General features: G+C 35.9%; 1 protein-coding gene across 9 annotated transcripts in view; it reads left to right on the forward strand.

Annotated features, from left to right (window-relative positions):
- Positions 1 to 1,384: 1,384 nt before the first annotated feature.
- Positions 1,385 to 26,946, forward strand: part of NRCAM (neuronal cell adhesion molecule) — a gene marked incomplete at its 3' end in the record, with an annotated part of 63,773 nt that continues 38,211 nt past the window's right edge. For 5 of the 9 annotated variants that reach the window (XM_082483378.1, XM_082483375.1, XM_082483376.1 and 2 more), the window contains exons 1-13: positions 1,385 to 1,538; positions 2,459 to 2,581; positions 2,958 to 3,128; positions 3,583 to 3,639; positions 5,757 to 5,868; positions 7,794 to 7,978; positions 9,407 to 9,538; positions 20,302 to 20,445; positions 21,439 to 21,550; positions 21,882 to 22,048; positions 22,132 to 22,279; positions 22,821 to 22,945; positions 25,258 to 25,359. In XM_082483378.1, the coding sequence (XP_082339504.1) occupies positions 1,400 to 1,538; positions 2,459 to 2,581; positions 2,958 to 3,128; positions 3,583 to 3,639; positions 5,757 to 5,868; positions 7,794 to 7,978; positions 9,407 to 9,538; positions 20,302 to 20,445; positions 21,439 to 21,550; positions 21,882 to 22,048; positions 22,132 to 22,279; positions 22,821 to 22,945; positions 25,258 to 25,359 (1,717 nt within the window). In that variant the 5' untranslated portion in view covers positions 1,385 to 1,399. Of the gene's footprint in view, positions 1,539 to 2,458; positions 2,582 to 2,957; positions 3,129 to 3,582; positions 3,640 to 5,756; positions 5,869 to 7,793; positions 7,979 to 9,406; positions 9,539 to 20,301; positions 20,446 to 21,438; positions 21,551 to 21,881; positions 22,049 to 22,131; positions 22,280 to 22,820; positions 22,970 to 23,832; positions 23,863 to 25,257; positions 25,360 to 26,946 lie in introns of all 9 variants that reach the window. The other 4 variants (XM_082483374.1, XM_082483377.1, XM_082483373.1 and 1 more) reach the window with 4 other exon arrangements.

Consider the following 26,946-nt stretch of genomic DNA (forward strand, 5'->3'; position numbering starts at 1 on the left):
TTGACCAGCAAAGATTCTGACTTTGATGTAGCTCACATTCAGGGTTATGTACCACATTTGTGACCTCTCATTTGAAGATACTTTACAGTTCCCTGTATGCTTCAGTGGTATTGGTAGCTGAGGATTAGAGGAACCCCATGTTCTCCAGCTTCACCCGCAAGGTCGTAAGAAAGAGGTTCACTATTGGTTCACTATGCACACTAGTCCTCCCGAAAGCACCACTAGTGCTGCTAGTCAGGTCCACTTCTTCTGCTCTGCCCCCCCCCCAAGTGCAAATAGTGTGTCCAGTCTTGCCTGCAGAAGGTCAGCACTCAATTGACAGCTAATTGACACCAGAAGGTCAGCACACAATTTTGAGTGGCTTAAAATTTGAGCTTTTCTAGTACAGGATATGTTTATACTTTGTGGAAGCATCCTAAACAGTTAAGTATATATAGTGTTTGTGTTTAAGATTATGAAGCTGAAATATAACAAGTAGGAAAAGGGTTGTTCACAACATCTGAACCTGTGAGTGCTCAGCACTTCACAGGGGTTGGTCTAGCTCTCTGTCATTATATTTTGGCCATTAACAAAGCATAAGTAAGATACTGGTGTTTACGGCAGTATAAGTGGCAGACTATGAATCTGCTTTTTTACTTTTTTTAATGAGTTCTAATAGTCTTCGTTTTTAGTGACTAATTTTCAAAACATGTCTTGCTTTGAGTAACACCAGTATAAATTTACTACATTAATTATGGGCTATCGCCCTGCAAAATTTCATTTAAAGAATCATGGTTGTTTGCATTAAAGAAGTGAAAAGAAATCAAACTCACCACACAGTCTTTAATTCGCTTGCATAACTTTAAAATGGCCAAATCATTTAAAAGAAATGATCTCCTGCTGGGACCTGAGATTACACATTTCAGCCCAGAGCAAGTTTTTAAAGGCAGGTTTATAAACCCTTTCAACAATAGGTTTTATAATGGAAATGCTAATGCAGCTTTAGCAATATCAGTTCTCGCAGATGTTACTGTATCATGTTTAGTAGAAAAAAAATCAGTTCTTTTCCATATACGATTAACTGCAGAATCTTTTAATGTATTTTTTTTTAAATATTGGCTTTGAAATGGCTCCTGTTAACAAGTTCAGCCAGGCCTTTTATCTTAAAATATTCCCAGATTTCTTATATTAAAAAATGCTCTATTACTTTATTAGTTAATTTAGTTTGGGAACAAGTCTGACTTATCTGCTAAAGAAAAAATACCATGCATTATTGAAAATTACGTTTTTCTTTTTTTTCTCCATACAATGTACAAAAGGCAACTGAGGAAGAAAATTTTCTTTTTGTTTTTATTTTTTTAGCTTCTCCTGGACACGCAATGGAACTCATTTTGATATAGATAAAGATGCCCAGGTAACAATGAAACCAAATTCAGGGACCCTTGTTATAAATATTATGAATGGTGGGAAAGCAGAAGCATATGAAGGAGTATACCAGTGTACAGCAAGGAATGAACGAGGAGCAGCCATTTCCAACAATATTGTTATAAGGCCTTCTAGTAAGTGAAGCTCTTGATGTTCATAAAATGTGAAACACTTTGGTTTGCTTATTTTCTTATGTATGTTTCGTGTTTTTTTCCTGTCTTAAAAACTTATATCATCAAAGTCATCATGTTAGAAGGTATTGTATGGTTTCTGATCTTCAGATTTAATAATGTATTGCATTTTCTCTCCAATATTCCTTAGAAAATTTATTAACCAAAATGCTTTCCTGATTTTTTTTTTTTTGTACATCTGGATGACCTATCGTGTTTAAAATTGGTTTGTATATATTACACTACAATTAGAACAAAATGTTTAAATCCTTAATGCACGTCATTGTTGAGGACAATTTTTCATTCCCTTTCTGATGTTTGTATTCTATAGTTTTTATAAGAGCCTTAATGCAGAACAGACTGGGACCAAAAAGAAGATAAAGCTAAGAAATTTTGATTGATAGTAGACTGTTTCTACGGCTTTTTGTGTGATTCTTATCTCAGATCAATTTTTCAAGCTTCTCAGCTTAAATTGTTCGGTTCTCACATTTTAATAAAACTCTGTGTGTAATACTGTTTCAGGAATGTCTGCCTTTTTTTCTAATTTAATGCATCGCTTTGTTTATTTGTTTTGCATTATTTTAGTTAAAACTTTCCAAGATACTGTTGCAGAACCTTTAGTGAGTAGGCAAAATAATTTGAATCAGTTGATTATATTTTCAGCAAATCATTGCTGTTATAAAAGCTTTAAAGGAAACCTACTTTTCTCCCAAGAAAACATAAAGAAAGATCAAAAATTAAATCTTTAGTAAACATGATAGGACTTAACATTCTGATGCATGTATTTCTCCTTTTTTTCTGGAGTATTATGTGCATTTCTTCCTTAAATTCTGGAATTTTTGTCAATCCATAATTTGCATGTGTGTTAAAATTACTTTCTATAGGATCCCCTTTGTGGACAAAAGAAAAACTAGAACCAAATCAGGTTCGAGAAGGTGATTCACTAGTACTACACTGCAGACCTCCTGTTGGCTTACCACCACCTATAATATTTTGGATGGATAATGGTGAGTTTGTTTTTTATGCAGAATTAGTTTTCTTTTTGCGGTTTTTCTACACATTGATCATTACTTACCAAGATCACAGATGGTAGAGTTTTTCTCTTAGTTAAAATTCAAAGAATTTCCATTTCTGTAGAAACAAAGAAAAAGCAGACATGCAGCCAAAAAGCACGAAGCCAAAAGCAGCTGGAGATATTAGTGTAAGTTGTAGATTAACACACTGGGGAAGAATGGGAAGACAAGGGAGCTCAAGAGGAAACTTAGAAATGTCTATATATTTACAAATCCTCAAACAGCGTAATCGAACGAATGTAGAGTCTGCAGATCATAATAATGGAGTTTGTATTATAATTAAGATAATGTTTTTTTTGTTTTCTCTCAGCTTTCCAAAGGCTGCCTCAAAGTGAAAGAGTTTCCCAAGGTCTAAATGGAGACCTTTATTTTTCTAATGTACAACCAGAAGATACCCGGGAGGACTATATCTGCTATGCAAGATTTAATCATACGCAAACTATACAGCAGAAACAACCCATTTCTGTAAAAGTCTTTTCAAGTAGGTATTGCATTACCTAATTATATACTTACATAGTATTTATCCAGAATTCTCAAGTTATTTGCCAAAGTTAAGGAGTGTTACACTAGGGAATTTTATCATTTTAATTCTGAATAAGAAATGACATTACTGTATAAACTTAAAGTGTAATCTCCAGTATTCCTGGCATATATTTCATTTTAAAAGCTGTCATTTTTTCCCTTTATCAGGCTTTGTCTTTTGAAAAAAATGTTTTGCAAGATTTGAAATATTCAAGAAATACAGTGTAAAAAATAATAGTTTTCAAAGGGTTTTCATGTCCAAGAATATCAAGTTATTATTATTATTGTAACTATTGAAACAAATTAATCAATCATTTGATTAACTCACCGTGGCCATATCATCTCCTTTTGATTCCCAGTATTTTGATTTATCCCTCTTGTATGCATTCTTCATGATATTCTGTTTATTTCAGTGGATTCATTGAATGACACTATAGCTGCTAATTTGAGTGACACTGATATTTATGGTGGTGAGTTACACTGGCCCCCACTGATACTCCCTGTTTCACAGTAGCATTTAGTTAACTAACTTCACCTCCATGGCTACTTAACCTTTTGCTTCCTTTTCAGTTTCTAATAAAGGTATCTATTAGTACTGGTGATAATACATGCTTTAGAAAGGGACTGCACAGTGTGACCCTTTCAAATATTTAATGTTTCAATGCTGTTGTTACATATGGCTCATAAAAAATACAAACTGTTATAATAAATGAGTCCTTTCACACTGGGGCAGATTTTAAAAATTGTCTATTTGATTTCTTCTATACTGTGTAGATTGCTTATGTTTTTCCTCCAATTCAACTAGTAGTGTGATATGTTCATTATCACTAGGACTATTCAATATCATATGCTGCATAATAAGTAACAACAATTAAGCATTTAACAGATGCACTTCACATTTAATAGTTTCTTCAATGTACCATTCATTTTTAACATATTTCATAAGTGTAGAACTGGAATTAATTAAAATCTAAACACTTTAATACTATCTGTATAAGTAACTTTGTAGGGGAAAAATGAGTTTTGTTTGTCTGGTGTTTAAGCTGATCTTTACGTTAATCTGTGTTGAATGGTCTTTTTTATATTGTGAATTAATCCTCCCTCCCAAACAGGTATATGTGTGTTTAGCAAGACTGACTTTGGAGCAACGCTGATACAGTAACACTTGAGGTTCTAGACTCTCCACTTGATATTGTGTGAGACAGATAGAAAATACTTACTTCTTCTATTTTTGTCTTTTTCCTTGTCAAATGAGGCTTTGTACATATTAAGCCATAACTTATCAGAATCTAAAATAAAGCAAGGGCACAGATCATTGTAATTCTCTGTATAAAAGTAAGATGCCATTTGGAAATGAACAAGAAATATGTACCTGAACACATAATGATGTGTTAGCTACAGTTAGTGAGGAAAACATGATTTGGTTGGCTCACAACTCAGAAATACCAGAGGTATATTCTTCTTAATTTTCATAGTCTCGCAAAAGGAGTCAGCAGCCCTCAGCAGCGGCAAAACTGGGTAGATTAGTTATTGCCTGTGACTGTCAGCTGCGTTCTTGACTTCAGACTGCCCTTTTCTGCCAACTTTTGTGTACTAGTTTTTTAAGGAACTCATAGCGCATACTGTATTCAAATTTAAGTGTTCTATTTGTGATATTCTATGAGTAAATCCTGTACCCTAATAAACAAGAGTTTATTATTTTTCTGTTAACATTTTTAAAAAAGACAATTTTCTGTACTGATCCAGACTGCTACTGCACTTTAGAGCAATTTAATCCTATAATTTAAAGTTGCTATAAAAGAACATTAGAGTATTTACAGAAAGCACTCTGTTATTACAGAGAGCACTCTTCTTCTGACTTCCATCAAGGCACATGAAATACCATAATACTTCAAAAGCCAACAGAGTATAATGTCAGAAATGGGTCTTGTATTTATAGCTGTCTGTTTACTGTGGTTATTTCTTGCGGGTTAATAAATGGTTCTTTATTACCAGACTGGGAAACAGCTTGAATTAAAGTTAAATATATACTAAGAGGAGAGTACAAGGCTTAACTTCTGAAAAGATGCCTCACGTTGTCTAGAAAATATTGAACAAAGTATATTGCAAAGTGGAGTGTACCTTTTATCCCCTTCGTGTATATTTCTGAATATAATAACTTTGCTTTTCTTGTATTTTGATGGAAATCCAGAAATTTTGGTAACTTTCGGTCTTGCACTATGACTCATATCAGTGACCTCTACTCCCGGTAATGGTTCTGCTGAAGTGAATAGGGACTGTTTAGGATTAAGGCTCAGTGGCCATCCATCAGGCTGCATAGTTGCCTATGTAAAAACTAAGTATCAGTTGCTCCCATCTTCAGTAATAACATTTTTCATGTATGTGTTCAAAATGTAACAGGTTGAGATATGTTATGTCTGTCCAAAACCTAATTTGTTGAGCTGTGTACTTGTGTAACACAATGATTTTTAATTAAATGGCCAATGTGGAGCGAAATCTCTGTCCAAAACGTGAGAATGGATGTATACATTTGATCAGTAGTCAAATAAAACTTAGAAATTAATTATTTTATTTTTTCTTGTTCCAGCAAAGCCAGTTACAGAGCGGCAGCCAGTTCTTCTAACACCAACAGGTAGCACAAGTACCAAAGTGGAACTCAGAGGAAATGTGCTTTTGTTGGAGTGCATTGCAGCAGGACTGTGAGTTACTTTTTAGACAGTGTTTTTCTAAATAAAAATACAGAAACAGAGGGAAACATTTCAGAGATGCTTAAAATGTTACCACTGTATAAGCTTAGGTATTTAAAGAAACAGAAATGTATAACAGAAAGAGCTCTTTTAAGGAAGTCCACCATTTACTTGGGCATCATCAGATTTTAAAACTGACTATGAACGTAAATACAGCCTCTGCCTTCTTATATCCCCAAACCCTGCACATGGGATTCAGGCTGGACAATTGTTTTTTTAAAGGACAGAAGCAAGAAATGCCATAGGGTAAACTCGGACACACATTTGCAGAATTGCATTCAGGAATCAAACCTGTTTTTTTTCCTAAATTTACAATCAGGCTCACAAATTATATAAAAATAGATAACAATCTGCTGGTCGAATCTGAAAAAGCTGCTCACATATGCTAATATTTACTTAGTAGATCATCTAAGTGGGAGTTGTTAGAACATACCTTCAGCTCCTTACATTCAATTTCTCATAGTAATTGAGTTTAATTGGTACTTGTTTCTTCTATGTAATGCACATTTGCTTCTGCTGGTTATTGTGCAAGTAGAAAATGACTAAAGAACAATTTAACTTTAGGAACTAGTTTGATCTTGAAACAATTTCATTATCAGGAAGAAATCTGAAGAATAGATTGGTTAGTGCAGAAGTGGAAAATCTTTAGTACCTATTTCAGGACCTGTAAACATGTTTACAGTGCAAAAAAACATATAATGCAGAGTGCTCTGATGTAGCCAGGAGGAAAGCCAGTAACTGCAAATGATGCAGCGCAACATCATGCATATGCATTCACTTGCATAAACTCCACAGGGCACGCTCATGCACAGCTTGACACAGCTTGATACAAGCATTAGTGCAGTGTTTCTGTCTCAGCTGTAGTCTGCTGAGGTATCTTTGCATCAGCACCACTAGCGAAATCACAACAAGGAGTGGGGGTAGCATCAGCTCAGGTAATCTTACATACAGGTAATACAGTTACATGCTTTTTGACAACCCTGCAATAAAAGTATTCAGTGATCCAAACATTGTATTACTTTGTGTCTTTAGCCATCGTGTATTTTTTTTAAAAAATAATTCAATGATGGAAGCTTACATAGTTGCTCACAAAGGGCCAGATTCAGATTTTTTTCAAAGCAACTATTCATGATCATCGATACCATAATTAAAAGTCAACTTTGCTTGGTGCCTCTGTTATAAAATACATGATATTAGACTGCAAAGGGAATATTTGCTTTGAGTCATTACTACTTGAGAGAGGACATTCTACTCAGTAAGCAACACCTTGTAATTCCTTGTAATTTTAAAAGTATATCTCCATGTCTTTCGACAACTTTCAACTTCAGTGGACAACATGGGGCATAGCCAAGATTTAGACATGGTGCAGTGACAAGTAGGTATACTTGACTCAGCACTGATGTTCTTTTCTTGATTTCTCATAGGAAATATTTCTGTCTCCTTACATCTGTGTTGTAAAATTTATGACGTTGATGAAGTGTTAGGATATTGCTCACATAAAGGACAATTATAAACTTGTCATTATCTAGAAGCTACCTTTTAAAGCACCATGATTTAATAGTATAACTCCAATAAGATTTGAAATACACATGTATTCATTTATTAACCATCAGGGGTTTTAGATTAATCAGCAGACAAATGTATTCTATAATTATTAAGCCTATGAACAGATGGCCATTGACAATGCTAGTGAGGCTTGTCATTTCCCAGAAACAAATGCTGGCATATTTTGCACGTTTGCTGGACGTGCCCCAGAATCTGGTTAAAGGCTCTTAAAATAATTATTTGTTAAACAAATGTTCAAAAAATTAATGTATTGAACTCTTGTCTTCCTTTTCTCCAGTTCTTAAATTCGGTCTCTGCTTTTCCTTCTCCAGACCCACACCGGTAATCCGCTGGATTAAAGAGGGTGGGGAACTGCCAGCCAACAGAACATTTTTTGAAAACTTTAAGAAAACTCTCAAGATCATAGACGTTTCTGAAGCTGACTCTGGGAACTACAAATGTATAGCAAGAAATATATTAGGTTCTGCTCATCATGTAATTTCAGTAACTGTGAAAGGTAATACTAAAATAATCCTTAATGTAATATTGTCAATGTTCAGAACGCAAGATTGAAGTAAGCTTTACAGGATAAAATATAGCTGAAAAGATGAATGATAGTGGTTAAAAAAAAGACTGATGAAATGGTCGGTAAACCAACTGAATTCTACCACTGGAAGGACTTTACTCTCATTTTATTTTTTTAATATGTTATTTTGTAAAGCATCAGGCTAAATTGAGATTTTACAGTACTAAAATAATTTCTTAGCTTGTACCAGTGCTACATTTATTTTAGGTCCTTTGATTATCTGTCATAAGACTGCTTCTTTCCCTTGTTTCTGTATCTTCCTGCCCACCTCTCTTCTTCATCTCCTTCTTATTTTCTCCATCTTTTCTGCTCTTCATTCATATAGCCCAAATTCTTTCTCTTCTCTATTTTACTATTGTCTTACAGTCTTACATTCTTCTTCCTTTTTCTCTCTTAATTGACATTTCTGGTTTTCTATCTTCTTCACGGTTTTTTACCCAAGATGATGTCTTACTAGCTATAAAAAGACTTAGAGTCTGTTTGTCCAAATAGGAATTGTAAGCATGTTTTGAATACCGTGAAACAAAACCTAGAATGACAGCTAATTAGTCATTGAAATAATCAACTGTAGTGCTTATTTTGCATGCTAAATAGCCATTTATTTTATTGTAGACCAGCATCATTTTATGATCACATTCAACCTCATTTTTAACAGCAGAAGCTTAATTTTCTGTTTGCATCTGTCCATCAGTCCAAAACCTAAAATCTAATTGCAAGATGTGATAACATATGCTATTTGTGGTTATTTATTGTAAAAGAGATGGAAACACAAATGAGTATTTTTTGGTAAGGACAGTGTTCCATCCATTTCTATCTCTGTATGTATTCAGCTGTCTCGGGTAAATATCTGGCCCCACTGCAATCCTCCATTGAATTTGGTGAGACCAAGGACTTTGCCATTTCTAAATTTCACCCTTGACATGAAATATTTTTATGTAATGAAACCTGAATTAATGTCTAACAGCATAACTACTGTGTACATGGATATCTCTGAAATTAATCAAAAGATCACTCTAGTCTCTGCAGATGCCATACTCAGATAAATTTTGCTTTCTTTGGGACAGGAAAATGAGATTCAAAGCAGGCAACCCTCAATGAAACAAAGAACCTCTTGTTGCTTATCTCAGAATTTTAATGCAGTGGGTAGCCAATAGCTCAGTTTAGCCGAAGTATAATCTGCCAGTTAATCATTGAGCATGAGATATATATATATATATTTTTAAAAAATAACAGTGTAAGCGTAAGTCTATATTTGTACATAACTTCTTTGAATTATCTTCTGGTTACCATGACAGTGCCTTATGATTTTCTGTACATAATTTTGGAAAACAATTGCTGTGTTTCTCTTCCTAACCCCAGCTGCTCCATACTGGATAACGGCACCCAGAAACTTGGTCTTGTCTCCTGGAGAAGATGGTACATTGATCTGCAGAGCTAACGGCAACCCAAAGCCTAATATAAGCTGGTTAGCAAATGGTGTTCCCATAGCAAGTAAGATTCTTAATTACCTTACAGGAGGATGAGTAAGAGAGTATGAGGAATATCAGGGTGGGTTTTTTTCAAATATAAATGAAGAGCATGTATTTGAATAGTTCTTGCCTGACAGGTAATACAAAGTTATACATGAGGTGATAAAAATACTGTGGTTCATAAAAGTGAAACAACAATATATGCCTCTAATGTGCTTGAGAGCGCTAAAATTTGTGACTGTACTGCAGGTTATTCTGTCTGGTGTTCTGCTGGTAGTATCTGTAGTAACAAAGCTGCGCCATGCCTCTTTGACGAGGATATTGCTGGGTTGTAATTTTTAGCATTGTGTTGCCATGGCAGTCACGTTTGCTAGTTCTCTCTTTTGCCGCCCCACTGCAACACTAATTTTGTCCAGGAATCGTAAAGGTGACCTAAAAAGTCAAGTCCTCACATCTGTGGATGTGGATGCAATTTGCAGGCTTTGCAGCTTAGAGTATGTTTGAGCCTTCCAGGCTTCATCGCTAAAAAGCAGCAGCAGCAGCAAAACTGACTGAATGCGTCAGCAAGTGCCTGGCAAACAGCTTGTGCCAAGTAGGTGTCAAAGAAAAGGAACGCCTAAGGCAGCGAAACAGCTGTTTCTGTGTGCATGGGTAAGAAAAGCAACCCTGAATAGGTGGTTGAGTCACTTAATTGTTGCAGTGTTACGACTGGCAATGCTGTATGACAGACACAAGATAGCTGCTATATATAGCACAACTTTACTTGGGAAGCACTTGCTGGAGGACACTGCGGTGTTTTATCAGTTGGGTTTGCACTTGACATAGCCTGTACCGTAAAATCACACTCGGTCCTTCTACCTTCATCCTTCCTCTCTCACAAAATGTTGTTATAAAAACAGACAATTTACCCTGTTGACTCATGAGAGATAACATGCTCTAAAATATTGGTCTGTGGTGACCTATTGAAAGTATGATAGTGTAACTTTCAGGAGTTTCAGAAGTCTGAGTGTTGACAAAGTGAATGTCACAGAGTTTGGTACATGGAGGAAGATTCTCTACAGTGAGAATCTAAGGAATAGCAACAGGTAAAGGAGAACCCTCATTAGATATATTCAAAATATTTGGGATACAAGATAGATTAAACTAAACTGGAGGGAAAGATATGCAACTGTGGGGGGAAGAGTAAGGGTATATATTGAAACAGATAGAAATACTTAGCAAAGAACCTGTTTCAGGAATCCTAACTAAATGTAAGTTGAGCTCTCTAGCCTGAGATTTAAAATGAGGTTTCCATTGGTTAGATAAGTTATGCAAGCTGACATTAATCACCTCATCAAACAATGGTATTACAGGAAAACAGGAAAATATCAATGTAATTTTGTGTTGTATATATTGTAGGTAAATAGATCGTAATGTATGCCTTATAATCAAACTTTGGTACCTGTCCTGCTCTTTCCTTTCTGGATTTTGGGTGGTTTCATCCTCCTTACTGTTTTCTATATAGTTACCGTTAGGGGTTTTTTTTGTTTATTTTGAGGAGACTTTTATCCTGCTGTCCTGATAGTTTAACTCTTCCTTTCAGGCCTCCTGACTGGTAAAACCTTTTTCACCTGGCCATGAGGTTCACCTTTGCCTCACACTGCTTCCTTGTCAAAGCTGTAGGACATGCTATTCAAACGAGAGACAAGTACATTTTCCAGAAAAGCAATGATATGTTCTGCATTCTCACAGGATAGCAGTGAAATACTAAAAGACAAAGAGTTTTCAGAAGCACCTGCAGGATGCCGCTGAATTTCCCAAATAGGAGGGCAGCATATATTGGCTGGCTGGCCTTGAGGAATCAGTACACAGAGCATTATTGAAGGGAACTGAGTAAAAATTAAGAGACTTTAATTAAATTACCAACTCAATCTCAGTGGGGAAAAAAAAAAAAGAAAAGAACACAGGAAATAAGTAACCGAGTAGCTCAGCCTTATGTTAAAGGTCACTTTCACTGCTGAGAAAAGCTGAAGTTTTATCCACCTTAAAAATTTAAGGGCAAGTTGATTGAATGCTCCAGTACACTGAGTCTGTCGGGGCATCTAAGAGAAGCATCGCGATCACAGAAAGTGCCGTTCTTAAGATTCTTGTGATTTTGTATTATTCTGAGTTATCAAAAGCTGGTCTGGAAACTACCAAGTACAGTGTGCCTTTTTGTTCACTTGTTACTAAATTATAGAATTGAGCCCCTCTTCTTCCAACTGAATGATTAGTGAATCACTGTAAAAGGAAACTAAAGCAGCTGTTTCAGCTTCAGGGCAGTGCTGAGAGAGATACACCCATGGCAGGATTTCAAAGAAAAAGAACTACATTTGAATTTCAAAGCCCTGCTGTCATCATATATCCCACAATGTGCCTCCTGTGGCACAGTAATCTGTTTGCAATACTTTAATTTTCTATTGGAAAGCACAACTGGGAGATGCTTAATTCTTCCGGTTTTGTTTTTCCATAATAGAGGCAGACAAGGAAGGGGGCATGTTGAAGAAAGAACCATTCGACCATATCTCAGTCAAAGGGTGAGGCTTAAAAATCAAAAGGGAAAAGGGAAGAATAAAGCAAAATGTACTGTGTCTTAAGCACTGATAAAAAAAAAATTGCAATGAAGTAAATTTTGTTCCAGATTATATTAATAAGACTAAAAAGATATTTTTAAAGGAAAATTTTAGGTTTCTTTGAAATATTTTAATTAATTCTCTTCAACAGTTAACACTTAAAAGAAGAACTCCAGTATGTCTGAAAAGAAAGCTGCTTCAGGCATGCTGGAGTGATAAGGACCTAACCTCCTAATATTTACTCACAGGAGTAATTTGAACTCACATGCACAGTCCCGTTGAGGTCAATTAGAATTACTTTGGCAAGAAGCAATTGAAAGTTCAGGCCATGACTCTGCCTTGCCTTGTGCTTCAATTAACACTCAAGATCTGCATTATTTATACCACTGCATAATCCGTTTTGTTTTACTGCTTAGATATTCAGCATGGTTTTACAAAAGGGAAACCATGCATAAAGTATCTCAACTTTTAAGAAAGTAACAACCCGGATTAATTGGGAAGGGGAAGCACTTTCATAATTGGACTTCAGAAAGGCATTGCAAATACTGCACAAAAGACTAATTTATTGGTTCAGTGGTTTATAGTTCATGATGAGCTATTAAATATTAAATACACAAACTTAGATTTATACAAAGTAGTGCACTAAAGGGCACTGTTTATCTTCTTTCAACATGTTCTTCACTTGTTTATACCACATTTCACATTGAACCTTAGGTTTTATTTAGTCTCCATTAGTAATCACATTGAATTTAAGAGAGAAACATTAGCCCTTAGATTTCCTTCGTGAAAGGCCTTGATAATCCCTGGCTCAGAGATTCGTCATCCATCGTGTTCTCTGTGAGTACACACACAAGCTGTTCACCACAGCTATGGAAGCGTAGGGAGAAATCTGCTGGACTCAAATGCCCTGAGGAGTTCAGTCCCTGAGGAGACCAGAGGACTGCCAGGGCATACATTTAGCCACTGCTTCTGCTGTCATCGTGTTGGAACTGTGCATCTTAGGAACTGCAGCAGATATGAAAACCTTTGATAATCAGGATTTGTACTCTGCGCAAGATAGTCAAAGGATGGTTGCGGCTAGTGCAGGTAATAACCTGCTGTCCCTTTGGAGGTAGTAGTACTATCCGAATCAGAAATTTGGACACAAGGATTTCAGTGATCACAAGCAAATATTTTCTGAGGAGCAAGTGAGATTAGTAAGAAAAGGAAAAGGGCATCTTCTTCAATGTCCCATCTCTTCCAGAATTAAGTCTTTGTCGGTTAACTGTAAGGGGTAGAGTAAGACAAAACTAGGTTACTTAAGTTTCTTGTTTTTCTTGCTTAGGTTCAGTCTTGGTTTGACTGTAGGTTCTCAAGTGTCTGATACACTGTACTGCCCAGCCTTGTTATTTTGTTATTTCACTACTAGTTTTGTGCTCAACTCCAAAAGCATAGCTTCCAGCCACTGCACCCCACCACCCACAAGGAGAAAAAAAAAAAAAAAAAAAAAAAAAAAAAGAAGAAAAAAGGATTCAGTCACATAACATTTTCTAAACTCATAATATGGTATTTAGGCAATATGATCAGAGATCTGAGAGAACAGGTATGTCATGCATAGTAGCCCCTGACTTGGGCTTTCAAATGTTATGAGGAAAGTCATTCATAGACTGTATGGTTTATGATCTACAGAAAACCAGGAGGTCCCTCTATAAGGGACATACCTTCTTATGAAGCCACCTCAATGACTACACGCTGGATGTTCTTAACAGTTTTCTTGGCTGGTTGATTGATAATGTCAAGTCCTGGTTTTGTCACATTCTCCTGTTGTTGTAGCTAATCTATCTGAAAAAGAATGTCCAAAATTACACAAATAATTCTTTAAAAATCTCATTTCAGTCGTTCAGTTGTAGTTAGTTTTAACAACAGAAAGACTATTCTGTTTTTGAAGATGGTTACTATATTCATAAATTACTCATGAATGTGAGCTTCTGGAAGAAGTGGGTCAAGAAGAATGATAGGATACTTCTAGCAAAAGTTACTGTCAGAACTTGAAAAGCATACGTGAGCATCGCTATACAGGGACCATATGTTTCTACATTCACATCAGAAAAAAAGCACCTAACCTTTGCTTTCTTCATATTTTTCCACAGTAACAGGGTCCTCAAAGCTTTCCCTGAAGTTACAGTTGTTGAAAATCATGGCTTAAGAGCCAGTACTGATACCACGCTTCCATTTACATTCACTATTATTTGTGCATAAACTTAAGTTCAGAATTACAGTAGTTGTAGAACTACAACAACAAATGTTCAGTATAAAAATCTAAATCAAATAATTGTCTCAATTTCTCTGAGAAACTAATTTTCTACTATTGATGTGAAATGATAGCTCAGCTTTATTAAAGAAATGAGTGACTAAGCCCCTTAACACTTAAACAACAGACTTTGTGTTACGACATTCGTTTTCCAGCAATCATATATAGTTACTGTGAATGCATAGCAGGACTGATTACTTTTGATTCATAACTTTGATTTGCTAAAGAAGAATTAAGCATCTAAATACAGTAATGAATATTTCTGCTCTTTTCTAAAGAGAAATCATTCTCTGCTTTCACTGTGTTTTTCTGTGACATTTTACTGATCTAGCTAAGATTAGCTCCTACACGTGCCAAAGATGTATGTGTTCTCATTGATACAGGGAAAAGCAGTCAAGTCATTTTGTCCCTTTCTTTTCCATCTTGTTCTCAGCCACAGGGAATCTTTCGTACAACATCTGAGCATGACAGCAGTATTTTCACTACAGAATAGAAACAGTTAGTACTCACATATCCTACAAACTATCATTGTAATCCACAACATGCTTCTGGAAAAAAATATATACTACCTTAGGTTACATCATACTTCTCAGGCAACAAAAAACACCCTAGTTCAGTGCTCCCTGGGACCTGGAGTCTTAAGTTAGCAAAGCTGAGAACTTCTGATGTCAGCTGGATCTCATACTCACTTTGTTGTATTTCAGAAAGTCATAACAGTATAAGGAACTCTGATTTCAGGAGTGATGATTTTCACTTTATTAGCTTTTTTAAAGCACAGCAAATTACAGAATCACAATCAAAGATGTATATACCTCCTTCTCAGTGAATTATTTTCAATCTACATTGTTTGTGAGGTTATTTTAAAAGCACAGCATGACAGCATGGTTGAAGGTGAAAGGAACATCAAGTTCAACCTGCCTGCTCGAAGCAAGGTGTTAGCTGCATCTGGTTGGTCAGGATTGCGTCCAGACAGATTTTGATTATCTGCAAGGACAGAGACTCCATCATCTCTTTGGGCATCCCGTTTCAGGGTCTGACCACCCTCACAATAACAAATTATTTTTTGTGTTTAAGTTAAAAAAACTCACAACTCCAAACAGTGGTGCTTTTTTTCCCCATTTTTACATAGAGCTTAAAGATCTGAGCTAAAGAATTTAAAGTCAGTAAACCAATTTCATGTCTGGATAATTTTCTGCCCAAAATACATATCTTTCTTACAGATCGGGCTGAAGTTTGTTTCATTAATTTAGACAGCTAGCATTATATACTGCATGATCAGTTGACAATCATTCTGTTCTTCATTGGATTTAGCTTTCTGAATTTCAGTAAATATACATTGATCAGCAATTAAAGTTGGTCAGGAAAAGGAAATAGTTCAACAGAAGGGTAAAACATCTCAACAAAATCTGGATTTTTTTCCTTCCAGTTTTAAGCATAATAGCATGCTTTAACTGCTTCTCTTCTGAGAGCACATCTCGTTTTGCCTTTTTTTCCAGGAAAAATGTAATAATAGTGGTTAGTGCCATAGTGGTTATTTAAACATACTAATGAAAGTAATTGCTTGGGCTTTTTAAAGTTTATGAAACAGATGGACGTGTGCATTCAGAGGAACAGAAGATATTCAGGGTGCTGATGACTAACTGACAAAATTATCTAATGCTGCATGTAGCTATAGAGTCAAGAAGCTATTTGAAAGGACACTGTAGAGAGGTTGGTGCTGGTCTCTTCTCACATGTAATTAATGACAGAACAAGAGGGAATGGCTTCAAGCTCCAACAGGGTAGGTTTAGACTGAACATTAGGAAAGAATTTTTCACAGAAAGGGTGGTCGGGCATTGGAATAGACTGCCCAGGGAGGTGGTTGAGTCACTATCCCTGGATGTGTTTAAGAGACGTTTAGATGTGGTGTAGGGGAGAACTTTGTAGAGTAGGGTAGATGGTTGGACTCAATGATCCCAAGGGTCTCTTCCAACCTAGACAATTCTATGATTCTATGATTGTAAGAAGCTGTCTTATTATACAAAGCGATGGAAAAATTAGGTGCAATCAGGTCTTTGTCCAGAAAGGACATAACCACATTCATAAGCTGAGACTTGGTGTTATTTGGAATAAATTTTGGCTGTCGTAGGGCACACGTTCAACTTCCTATAACAGCAGCAGAACTCCTATAACAAATCCTCATCACTCATTATTCTGACTGTACAAAACCATTTTAAGTATTACATAACTCTTTGCTACCTTGCCTATCAGTTCCAAATTCAGATTTGTCAAATGTGTCAAAAGCATTTCCCCTTTTTGTGCAGCCATCCTGTAATGTGCCCAGAATCCTAGTAAAGGCAAACAAGCAGTGCTTGAGTGGCCCTGCCATCGTTCTCTTTCCCCAGAAAAGAGAAAAAAGGACATGGAAACGGCTGAAGTACTGCTTGGCTTCTTTACCTCAGTCTTTATTAGCAAGACCAGCCTTCAGGAATCCCAGGTTCCAGAGACCAGGGGGAAAGGATGGAGCAAGATGCATCTTTGGTGGAAGAGGATCAGGTCAGGGAATACTTAAGCAAACTGGACATACATAAGTTTGTGGGCCCCAATGGGATGTACCCACAAGTGCTGAGGAAGCTGGCAGGTGTTATTGCAAAGCCACTCTCTACAATCTTTGGTACATCATGGTAACTGGGAGAAGTGCCCAAAGACTGGAGGAAAGCAAATGTTGCTCCTATCTTCAAGCAGAAGAACCTAGGGAACTACAAGCTGGTCAGCCTCACCTTAATCCCTGGGAAAGTGATGGAGCAACTACTCCTGGAAACCATTTCCAGGCACCTTATGGACAAGAAAGCCATCAGGAGTAGTTAGCATGGCTTCCCCAAGAGGAAGTCATGCTTGTTCAACTTGATAAATTTCTATGATGAAATGACTGGCCTGGCAGATGAGGGGAGAGTAGTGAATATTGTCTACCTGGACTTCAGTGAGGCCTTCAATACTGTCTGCCATAAGATCCTCATAGACAAGCTGTTGATGTATGGGCTGGATAAGCAGACAGCGAGGCGGACAGAAAAATGGCTGAACAGGCAGGCACAGAGTGTGATGACCAGTGGCACGAAGTCCAGTTGGAGGCCAGTAACTAGCAGTGTACCCCAGGGATCAGTCCTGTTTAACATCTTCATTAATGATCTGGATGATGGGCAGAGTGTACCCTCAGCAAGCAAGTTTGCTGATGACACAAAACTGGGAGGAGTGGCTGATACACCAGAGGGTCATACTACCATCCAGAGGGATCTCAACAGGCTTTAGAAATGGGCTGACAAGAACCTCATGAAGTTCAACAAGAAGAAGAGCAAAGTCCTGCACTGGAGTAAGAACAACCCCAGGCTGCAGTGCATGCTGGGCGCCACCCAGCTGGAAAGCAGCTTAGCACAAAAGGACTTGGGTGTCCTGGTGGACACCCAAGTTGATCATGAGCCAGCAGTGTGCCCTTATGGTGAAAAGGCTAATGTTATTGTGGGTTGCATTAGACAAAAGTATTGCCAGCAGGTTGAGGGAAGTGATCCTTCCCTGGTCTGGGGACAGTTCTGGGCAACTGGTTCTAGATGGCCTTGCTTGAGCAGGCGATTGGACTAGATGACCTTCAGAAGTTCCTTCCAACCTCAACCATTGTGTGTGTGTAAGTACAGTAGTGCATGCTGTAAGTAAGATCATTAAAGCAGCTGGATGATACAGCATCTAACTTTTAGGGCCTGGCCCTGCAAAACATAGTGTAGTACATGGACAAAAATGTGTAGGTTCTGTTGGTGGTGTGTGGGAGGATGAAGCCCACAGCTTGAAGCCCTTTTCTGAGAACAAGCACCTACCTCTTTCCTTCAAATAACTGAAGAAGGAGATTTTTTTACTTGAATACAGCAGTGGGAAGTGAAGATGCTATCCTTTTTTTTTTTTTTTTGTATGCTAATTTGATGGTTAAATCATTCTTTTAAGATTCAGTCCTTTTTTAGTCATAGAGGATTGAACAAATGGCTTCTATTTCTCTGAAGGGGTCCTACCATCAGCCTGTAGGGTATTATATATGAGAGCATGTATGAAAAGGTGAGTCTGTGCAGCCATTAAAGATCTGTCGGTGTGCAGAAAATGCTGCTGGATTCAGAGGGCATGAGCAGAGGGAAGCCCAGAGCCCGGGGCAGGAAGTAGCCGTGGTTGGAACGGCCAGGGGCAGATCTCCAACCTCCTGGGAGGGCAGGTGTGCGTATTTTCCATTTAACAGTGATTTCTATGCAGAAACAGACCACTTCTCACAGCTGACTGGCCTGCCTGCTGGGCTACTCACCTGCTCCATCTATTTTCAGCCCATGAATCTTTTAATGAAAATGTCATTTACATAGAATAGGAAGCAATGGGGAACATGGGACACAACAGGAAGTAAAGCAAAAGAGAAGAAAAATAAGTGCCAGCAGTCCAGAAGTCCAGAGAATAAGCATTTAAAATTCCTTTTTTCTTCCTTTCTGAATTTTTTGAATTTGTGATATTGATTTGAACTCAGAGTGATGGAGGATAAGGGTTAAAAATGGAGTCAAAAACTGTTCTTGAGGCATCTGTTTGGAAATTGATGTAATGCAAAATGGCCTTAAGATTGTTCACCCAAGATGAAAATACCCTCAAGTGGGAGCACAGAACTGTGGTCCCCTTCATCTGTCCGCTTTCATTCTTCTCTTAGAGAATACATTAATGGATACTTAAGTAGATTTGAGAAAATGTAGCAGAAATTTCCCCTTTTTCTTTACAGGTGAGTACTGAGATACTGTCTGAATCAAAAGGCTTTGCCACTTAAAAAAATTGATTTTAATTTAGTTAATTGATCTTTTCAATGAATCCAAAGAAATGAGAAATGATTTTATATGAAAGTGACTTCCACAAATACACTTATTTTCTCAAGTTCCAATAATATATACGGGTGCCAATCTTGACGATGCAACCACATTATGAGGCATTTATTTATGCATATATGCATTTATTTTTAATATTTCTGTTAAATAATTTCCCCATTAAGTTTCACTATTAATAATACAATGATGTGTTTTGATTTAATATTTACTTAAAATATTAAACTGTAGTTTGTGCATTTTTATGTGCGATGTTATAAGCTAAGTTTTTTCTATGTTGTTCCTCCCTAACTCCATCCAGTTATATCATAACTGACAGCTATTATTCTTCAGTAAAATCTCAGAATTTTATTTTCAGTTATATTCTCGATTCTTCTGGGGTGCAAGAGCTGTTTGACAGCTCAGGCTGCTACAGAACAGTTGAGGAAATGGCATTGTATATTTCTTACAAAAGGAAAAGAGTGCCACCTACTGAATTACTGTCACTGCTCTTGTGAAGACTTGATTTTGTGTGAAAAAATTAGTTGTGTTTTAGTCTGAGATAGTTTTCCACTGAGTAAGGCTATTTTTATATTTGGATATTTATTTATGGGATAACAACTGATTTGAAAATCTGAAACCTTTAAGTCACAGAGGATTGTAAAGTTCTAATGTCACATCAACATAATTTTCTTTTGAAACTCAGAAGTATGTCCTTATTTTTTCTAGATATCGTCTGTATTTGCCTGAATCTTGTCATATCAGTATTTTTCCTCTGTAATGCATGCAAAATGTGATTTCAGCTACACTTTTTTGAAAAACAAACAACACAAAAATCCCTAAAAAAAATGGGAAATTTACCATCCTGAGCTAAATATTTGTAGAACTGGAATAACTTCCTTAATCATATTGAAATTCACATCTAACCAGTGAACAGTCACCCAGGAAAAACAGAAGAAAGGGCATATTGGTCTTTCAAATTGCTTCTTCTTTTCAGAAGTATGAAACATATCATCCAAGAGCAGTTTAAGAAATCAATTTTTTTTCTTTACTCCAACAGTTGCCCCAGAAGATCCAAGCAGAAAGGTAGATGGTGATACCATTATTTTCTCACATGTGCAAGAAAGATCAAGTGCTGTCTATCAGTGCAATGCTTCTAATGAATATGGATACTTGCTAGCAAACGCATTTGTGAATGTTCTGGGTAAGAAACAGATTTTATATTTTTCAGTTTTCTTGCATATTCAGCTGTGTCCTACATGCTCAAGCCTTGTTTGAGGTCTTCCGTGGGAACGGACAAACTTCCTGAGCCCTGAAAAAGGCAAGGGTATATATATATATATACACACACACTGTGTTTTTTTGTAGGATATTCCTGAATTTCACTTTCATTATTCTTAAGAAGGATAGTTGTGAAAATTTAAAAGAAATTCTCCTTTTTTGTTTGTTTGTTTATGTGAATCAAGCAAGCAGAAGCAAAACAAATAAGGCAGGAAATAATATTCCTTAAGTTAGTATATTTTGGTACACTTATTGATTGTAGGTGTTTTGGATTAGTTAAATAGACGATCTCTAAGTTGCTATTGCAAGGGGACATGATTATGCATTTGTCTTGAAGGCGTCCCAAGAATGTGTTTCTAGTTAGGAGATATTGTGCCCTCTCTAATTCTTCTAGCTGAATTTAACAAAGCTAGTAGCAAAATCCTAGGCAGAATGGCTTTTAAAGACTCTCTCCTGCAGGAACTGGCAGATCTTTTGGTTGAGAGACACTGTCTTTTAAATGAAAGAACTCACTTTGGTCCTATAATTCCTTTAAAAAATGTAGGTGTTTCACCAAAAATACATTTTAGCTTCTTTCTGCCTGCAGGCTTGTTCGGAATTATGTAGTTCAGTCTGTTCCCAGGAGTTTCTCTTCTTGAAGTATATTCTGATTTAAATTTTCCAAATTAAATCATTGCCTTTGGTACCCATACCTATTGCTTGTAAACAGGGGAGATGCATTTCTTTTTCACAAGATAATTCTCCCACATTAACGTTTCCTCAGGCTACTGGCACTGGAATGTATTTGGACCTAGGTTGAGACCAGAAATCACTTCAGAGAAGGATATTAATGTATAATTCTTTAGGCTATTCTTGATATCTTAGTATTTTGTATTTGCATCTTTGTATTTATATCCAGATATCATTGTCTTTTCAGCTGAGCCGCCAAGAATTCTAACTCCTGCTAATAAACTGTATCAAGTCATCGCAGATAGTCCTGCATTGCTAGACTGTGCTTATTTCGGTTCACCTAAGCCTGAAATTGAATGGTAAGCTATAGTTGTTGTTCTTAAGTTATGTAAAAAGAGGCAGTTATATCTATGGAATCAAACATTTAAAGCTTTACAACTATTTTTACTCTATTTACAATTGAAAAATAGTGCATTTTTAAATATATGCTGATTACAACACATTAATACAATATTACATATGCTTAATGGAACAACAGTTAACTTATCCCTACAGAGTAAAGTTTAAATTTCATTATGTAATTCTGTCTGTACTTTCTAATGTGGCAGGCCCAAGTTTGCATTTTCTGATAATAAAATACAACAGAATTTAACTATGATGTTGGATAATGATATTACTTTTTATATAAAGGTTTAAGGGAGTGAAAGGTAGCATCTTGCGTGGCAATGAATACATTTTCCATGATAATGGAACCTTGGAAATTCCGGTGGCTCAAAAGGATAGTACTGGTACATACACGTGTGTAGCAAGGAACGAATTAGGAAAGATACAAAATGAGGTGCAATTAGAAGTTAAAGGTAAGAAATTAATCACTCTTTCATCAAAGGTTAGTATAGAATTTCAGACTTTCTAAATATCTAATAGTAATTTTAAATTTCAGATCCAACAATGATAATTAAACAGCCAGAATACAAAGTGATTCAGAGATACGGCCAAGTTTCATTTGAGTGTATAATAAAACATGATTCTACCTTATTACCAACAGTTATATGGTTGAAGGACAATGACGAACTGCCAGATGATGAAAGGTATGGACAAAATAGTTCTCCTTTATTTTTAATTTTCTAGTTTCTTTTGTCTGCTCCTTTCCTGATCTTTGAAAGGAGCATATTGACCTATTGACATTTTCCAAAGGCAACTGATAGATATCATCACTATCCCATATTTGATGACTAAAGGACTCACCTAGTGTGGTGAAAATATTAAGATAGAATTCAAAGTAAAATAAGATGTAAGATTTTTTAATTGTGCACATTGACTATATGTATCAATTGTAAGAAGATAATTGGCATAAGAAGCCAAAGGGATAATGGAAGACTATTTTGCTTGAAGTCACAGATAATTAAAAGTTGTTTGAGTGCATTTGGAAGTAAAAGGACATTAGGATAGTTACTGTGGGAAGATGGTCAAGAGCAATGTAGAAAAGGCTGACAGTCCCATAGTTTACATTGCAGTCTAGGTAATTTGCAGAAATACACGAGTATATGGGATTTGACAATGTCTTATGCAAGTTTCTTATAACACTACCAGTTATTGAAAAATCAGTGGCTGAATCTATTGTATTTGCAGGTTTCTAGTTGGTAAAGACAACTTGACCATTATGAATGTAACTGATAAAGATGATGGAACATACACTTGCATAGTTAATACTACTCTGGACAGTGTTTCAGCAAGTGCTGTGCTTACTGTTGTTGGTAAGAATACTCTCAAACTTTATGGTAGCAGAACTGTGTTTAATAACTGTTAAGTATGAAAACAGCATTAGATTTAAAATGAAAAGCACAAACATAGTTTTGGTTTCTAGGACAGGACAAAGGAAATGTCACCTATTTGTAAATGTGTTTCAGTTTTTTAAAAATACAGTCTTACCCTAAAGTTTGCCTTTGAATCAGCTACTTACAAAAGGGTCCCATAGCTACAGGGCATATTCAGTTTCATGCTGTATGGGTTTTTATTTGGATCACATCTGAGCTAACACAGTAGATTACGTACTGCAGAATATTTCAACTTAAATATGTTATATCAGGAATCCCTTTTACAGCTAAACTATGCTCCAGAAAGACTGAACATGCTTGGTTGTATGACTTTTCAAGGATTTCTTTTTCAATTAGTTCTCTCTGTTACGTTTCTATAACTGCAGATTGTTGTAAAATATGTTACTTTCCCCCTTCTCCCAATTTGTAAGAAAGTTTTCAGTACTTGTCCTGAATGCTTCTTACCTGAGTTCGAGCTGAGATTCAAAGTCAAGTATGCTTGTGTTTTAAAATTGTGTCGTAATCTTACGCCTATCCAGGAATGACATACGCCAAACGTCTCGTGCTTACTTAGAAGGTTTTATAAGATCGCTTGCTTTATGTATTTTCTTGATCTGTCCTTATTAAAACAAAAGTGGATAAAATATTCAAGAAGACTAATATAACTTTTCACTGAAAAATTATCAATGTATTATTTGAAATCAACCATTTAGTCTAAATAAGTTAACTTTTCTTTGTCTCTAATAATTATAGTCTTTAACTACCTACAGTATTCTGTTTCTTTGGCTACTAACTGATTAAATCCTTTATATTAATGTTCTTTTCAGCTGCTCCCCCAACTCCAGCTATCATTTACGGTAAACTAATACGAAGTTCTCTTTCTACATCATCTGCCAGATATATTTCTCATTTGCCTATTGCAAAGTGCAACATCTTCTCTTTTTTCCCTTCTTCCTGTGTTTTTTTTTTGTGTGTGTGTGTGTGTGTGGTTTCATCCCATTTTACCAACTGCTTAATTACTGAAGTACTGGACTTTGGAATTTAACAGTGCAGGTTGCTTTGTATTTTAGGGAATAAATTATTTTCAGAGATAAACTATTTTAAAATAAGGTTGGTTACAGTGTGGCAATGTTTTTCTCATAGAGAGCACTGTAATGCAAATTAGTCATGTAATAAATGAAAGATCTAAAAGGTAAATCCAACTGTTTGTTGAAAGCTAATTCACTATCAAAGAACTTGCACCAGCCAAGTTATGGTATGTTTTTACATTGCTTTGGATGACAGCTTTGTAGGCCTGGTGTACTTTATTTCATAGTTTTTCTTCATTTTACTTCACTCATAAAATGGATAGGACCATATTGACCAGTTTGGTTTATGATTAATGAAATTGCTAGTAAGGATTTTAAAATTAAAGCTGAAATTCCCCCAAAAATCTGTCAGTCAGGTACAGCCTTAAATTTGACAGTATACAGCCTTTAATTTGGTAGCATTTTTTTCTGAACTTAGGTTTTAAAATGCAATATAATATGCCTAAAAACACTGTTAAGTATGAGCATCTTAAGCACTTTTGTGTAAATCCTATCACATTCAGTGAAAATGCTTATGTATTCTTAAATCAACCGACTCATTAGTCTTGATTTTTGTGTAACAAATCATATAATGAATTATTTTCAGCAATTAGGAATGGACAATTACATCTTTATGCGTTATAAGGATGTATATTAACAGATTGTGTGGTATTTCAGTTTTTTTTAAAAGTACATAAAAAAAATGACAGTAACTTGCAATTAGTTTCTATTTGAACTATACTTGGTTTGAATTCACATGCAAAATATTTGTAGTGATTCTAGAAAAGATTCTTTGATGTGAATGCTTCTTTATTTTCCATGTTTTATTACATATTTCTAGTTACAATAGATAACCGCCCATAATCATTCAAAGATAAACTGAACATGGATTTCATAATTCTTTGCATCTCATAACTTTTTTTATACCACTGTGGAATCAGACGTAGATAAAATCAAATATAGATTCTTGTTAATATATAGAAGTTTCCAGATACATCAGTTCTCCATTTTATCTCTGTTTTGTAACAATCGCATGCTAATGGTCATTAAATCATGCTTCTGTAAGCGAGTAGATCTGCTCTGCTGTATTTGTGGAATTCTTTTGATTGGAATGTAAGGATTTTTTCAAAGGTGAAACTACGTATTCTGGTGTGATTATTTACTTTGTGTTCATTTGATTTACAGCTCGGCCAAATCCACCCTTTGACTTGGAATTGACAGGTCAGCTGGAAAGAAGTGTTGAACTGTCATGGATACCAGGAGATGAAAACAACAGCCCCATTACAAGTATGTTTGTTTGTATCTATTGCATTACATTAACAGCATTATGTTTACTGTTCTCAGGTTCCAAAGAGTTCTGAGATAAATTTTGTGTGCAGCGAGGAAGAGTGCTAAATTTATTCGCTACAATTGCCATTTATTTACATAACAAAAATTCACTGAATGTCCTCTACTGTACAGCCAAGCAGAAAGACTTATTTACTGCCTTAAAGAGCTGGGCTTTTGATCCCAAAACCTGTGCTAGTTAACACAGAAGTTGATACTGATGTGAGCTCTGTCTGACAAGGTGCACTTATGAATATGTAGAGAGCAGACTTGTTCATTAGTTGTATGCTTCTGAAGGAGAGACCTACTAATATCTTGCATTACCTCTTTTGTAATTCCCATGAATTTGAAATAGCATCAATACCAATATCTTTAGGGATTATCCATCACTACTGATACAGAAACTTACTGTTTGCAAAAATATAAGGCAGACAGTTTTTCTGTGTCTTTCTAGTCCAGACAGTTGAATGAATAAAGCATGTCCATAAGACAGAGAAAATAAATATCTATAAACTTTTGAGACATGAAATTGATCTTAAATGCTCTTACTTCTCCCAGTAGGACATGGTGAAAGATACTCTTGTTTATGTTGAAGAGAGAGGATGGAGGGGGAATTAGGAGGACAGAAGATGAGCGTTACTGTTTGTTTTCAAAAAAATAATAGTATCAGAAAGATTTGTTAGGGCAACTTTTCATTATGAGCAACTTAATGTAATTATTTGATTATTTTCACAGTGTATTTTTAGTTAGTAACTGTCACAAGTTACCAAGGCCACTGTTCACGTTCTATTTGGAATGAATGAGTTAGGCTGACTTACTGAGTGTTGCTCTCCGGGGTCTGATGCTGGTCAGTACTAACACTGAACACAAACCATAAGGATCAGGCATCTGGAAAGGAAGTTTTATAAAAACAGAATTTCAGAAATTGCATAACACATCAAAGAGTTTGATTGCATTTCAATGAAATACCAAGGGATTTTCCTGGTCTTACACTTTCAGACTTGTCTGATGTGTATCAACTAGTAATATGCTTTAAAAAATATAATATACAGAAATTTAATGTAAAGAGTTGAATTGAGTTTAAGTTACAGTTTATTCATATACTCTTGTATCAGCTTTTTCTTTTTTTTTCTAACCAGAAGACACAAGTCTTGCCTTTCTGTAGGAATGAGATCACACTGCTTCAAAAGAGATGATACTAGGTGGTGTTGGCTCATGTCAGAGTTTTTCTGGAAGCGAGATATTGCGTGTGCTCTGATATTGGAAATTGAAATCTTCTGACTAAATACTGCTGGTTTTAATTATGATACAATTTATATCGCTGTGTTGTCCCCTGAGAGCCTGCAAAATAAGGCATTTGCTTCGTAAGTAACCTTATTAATGCTGGTGCTGCTACTATCACTTTAAAATGCAGATCAAGACTCAAAGATAGCACTTCATTATGAGTGATCTCTTTACACAAGTAATATGGCTGAGATGCTAGAATCTCTCTGAAACCTCAGATAGATTTTTTTTTCCTTGAAGTGTCCTATAAATTTTTCTACTACA

The sequence above is a fragment of the Vanellus vanellus genome (assembly GCF_965231255.1).
Source record: "Vanellus vanellus genome assembly, chromosome: 1".
NCBI classification, from domain to species: Eukaryota; Metazoa; Chordata; class Aves; order Charadriiformes; family Charadriidae; genus Vanellus; species Vanellus vanellus.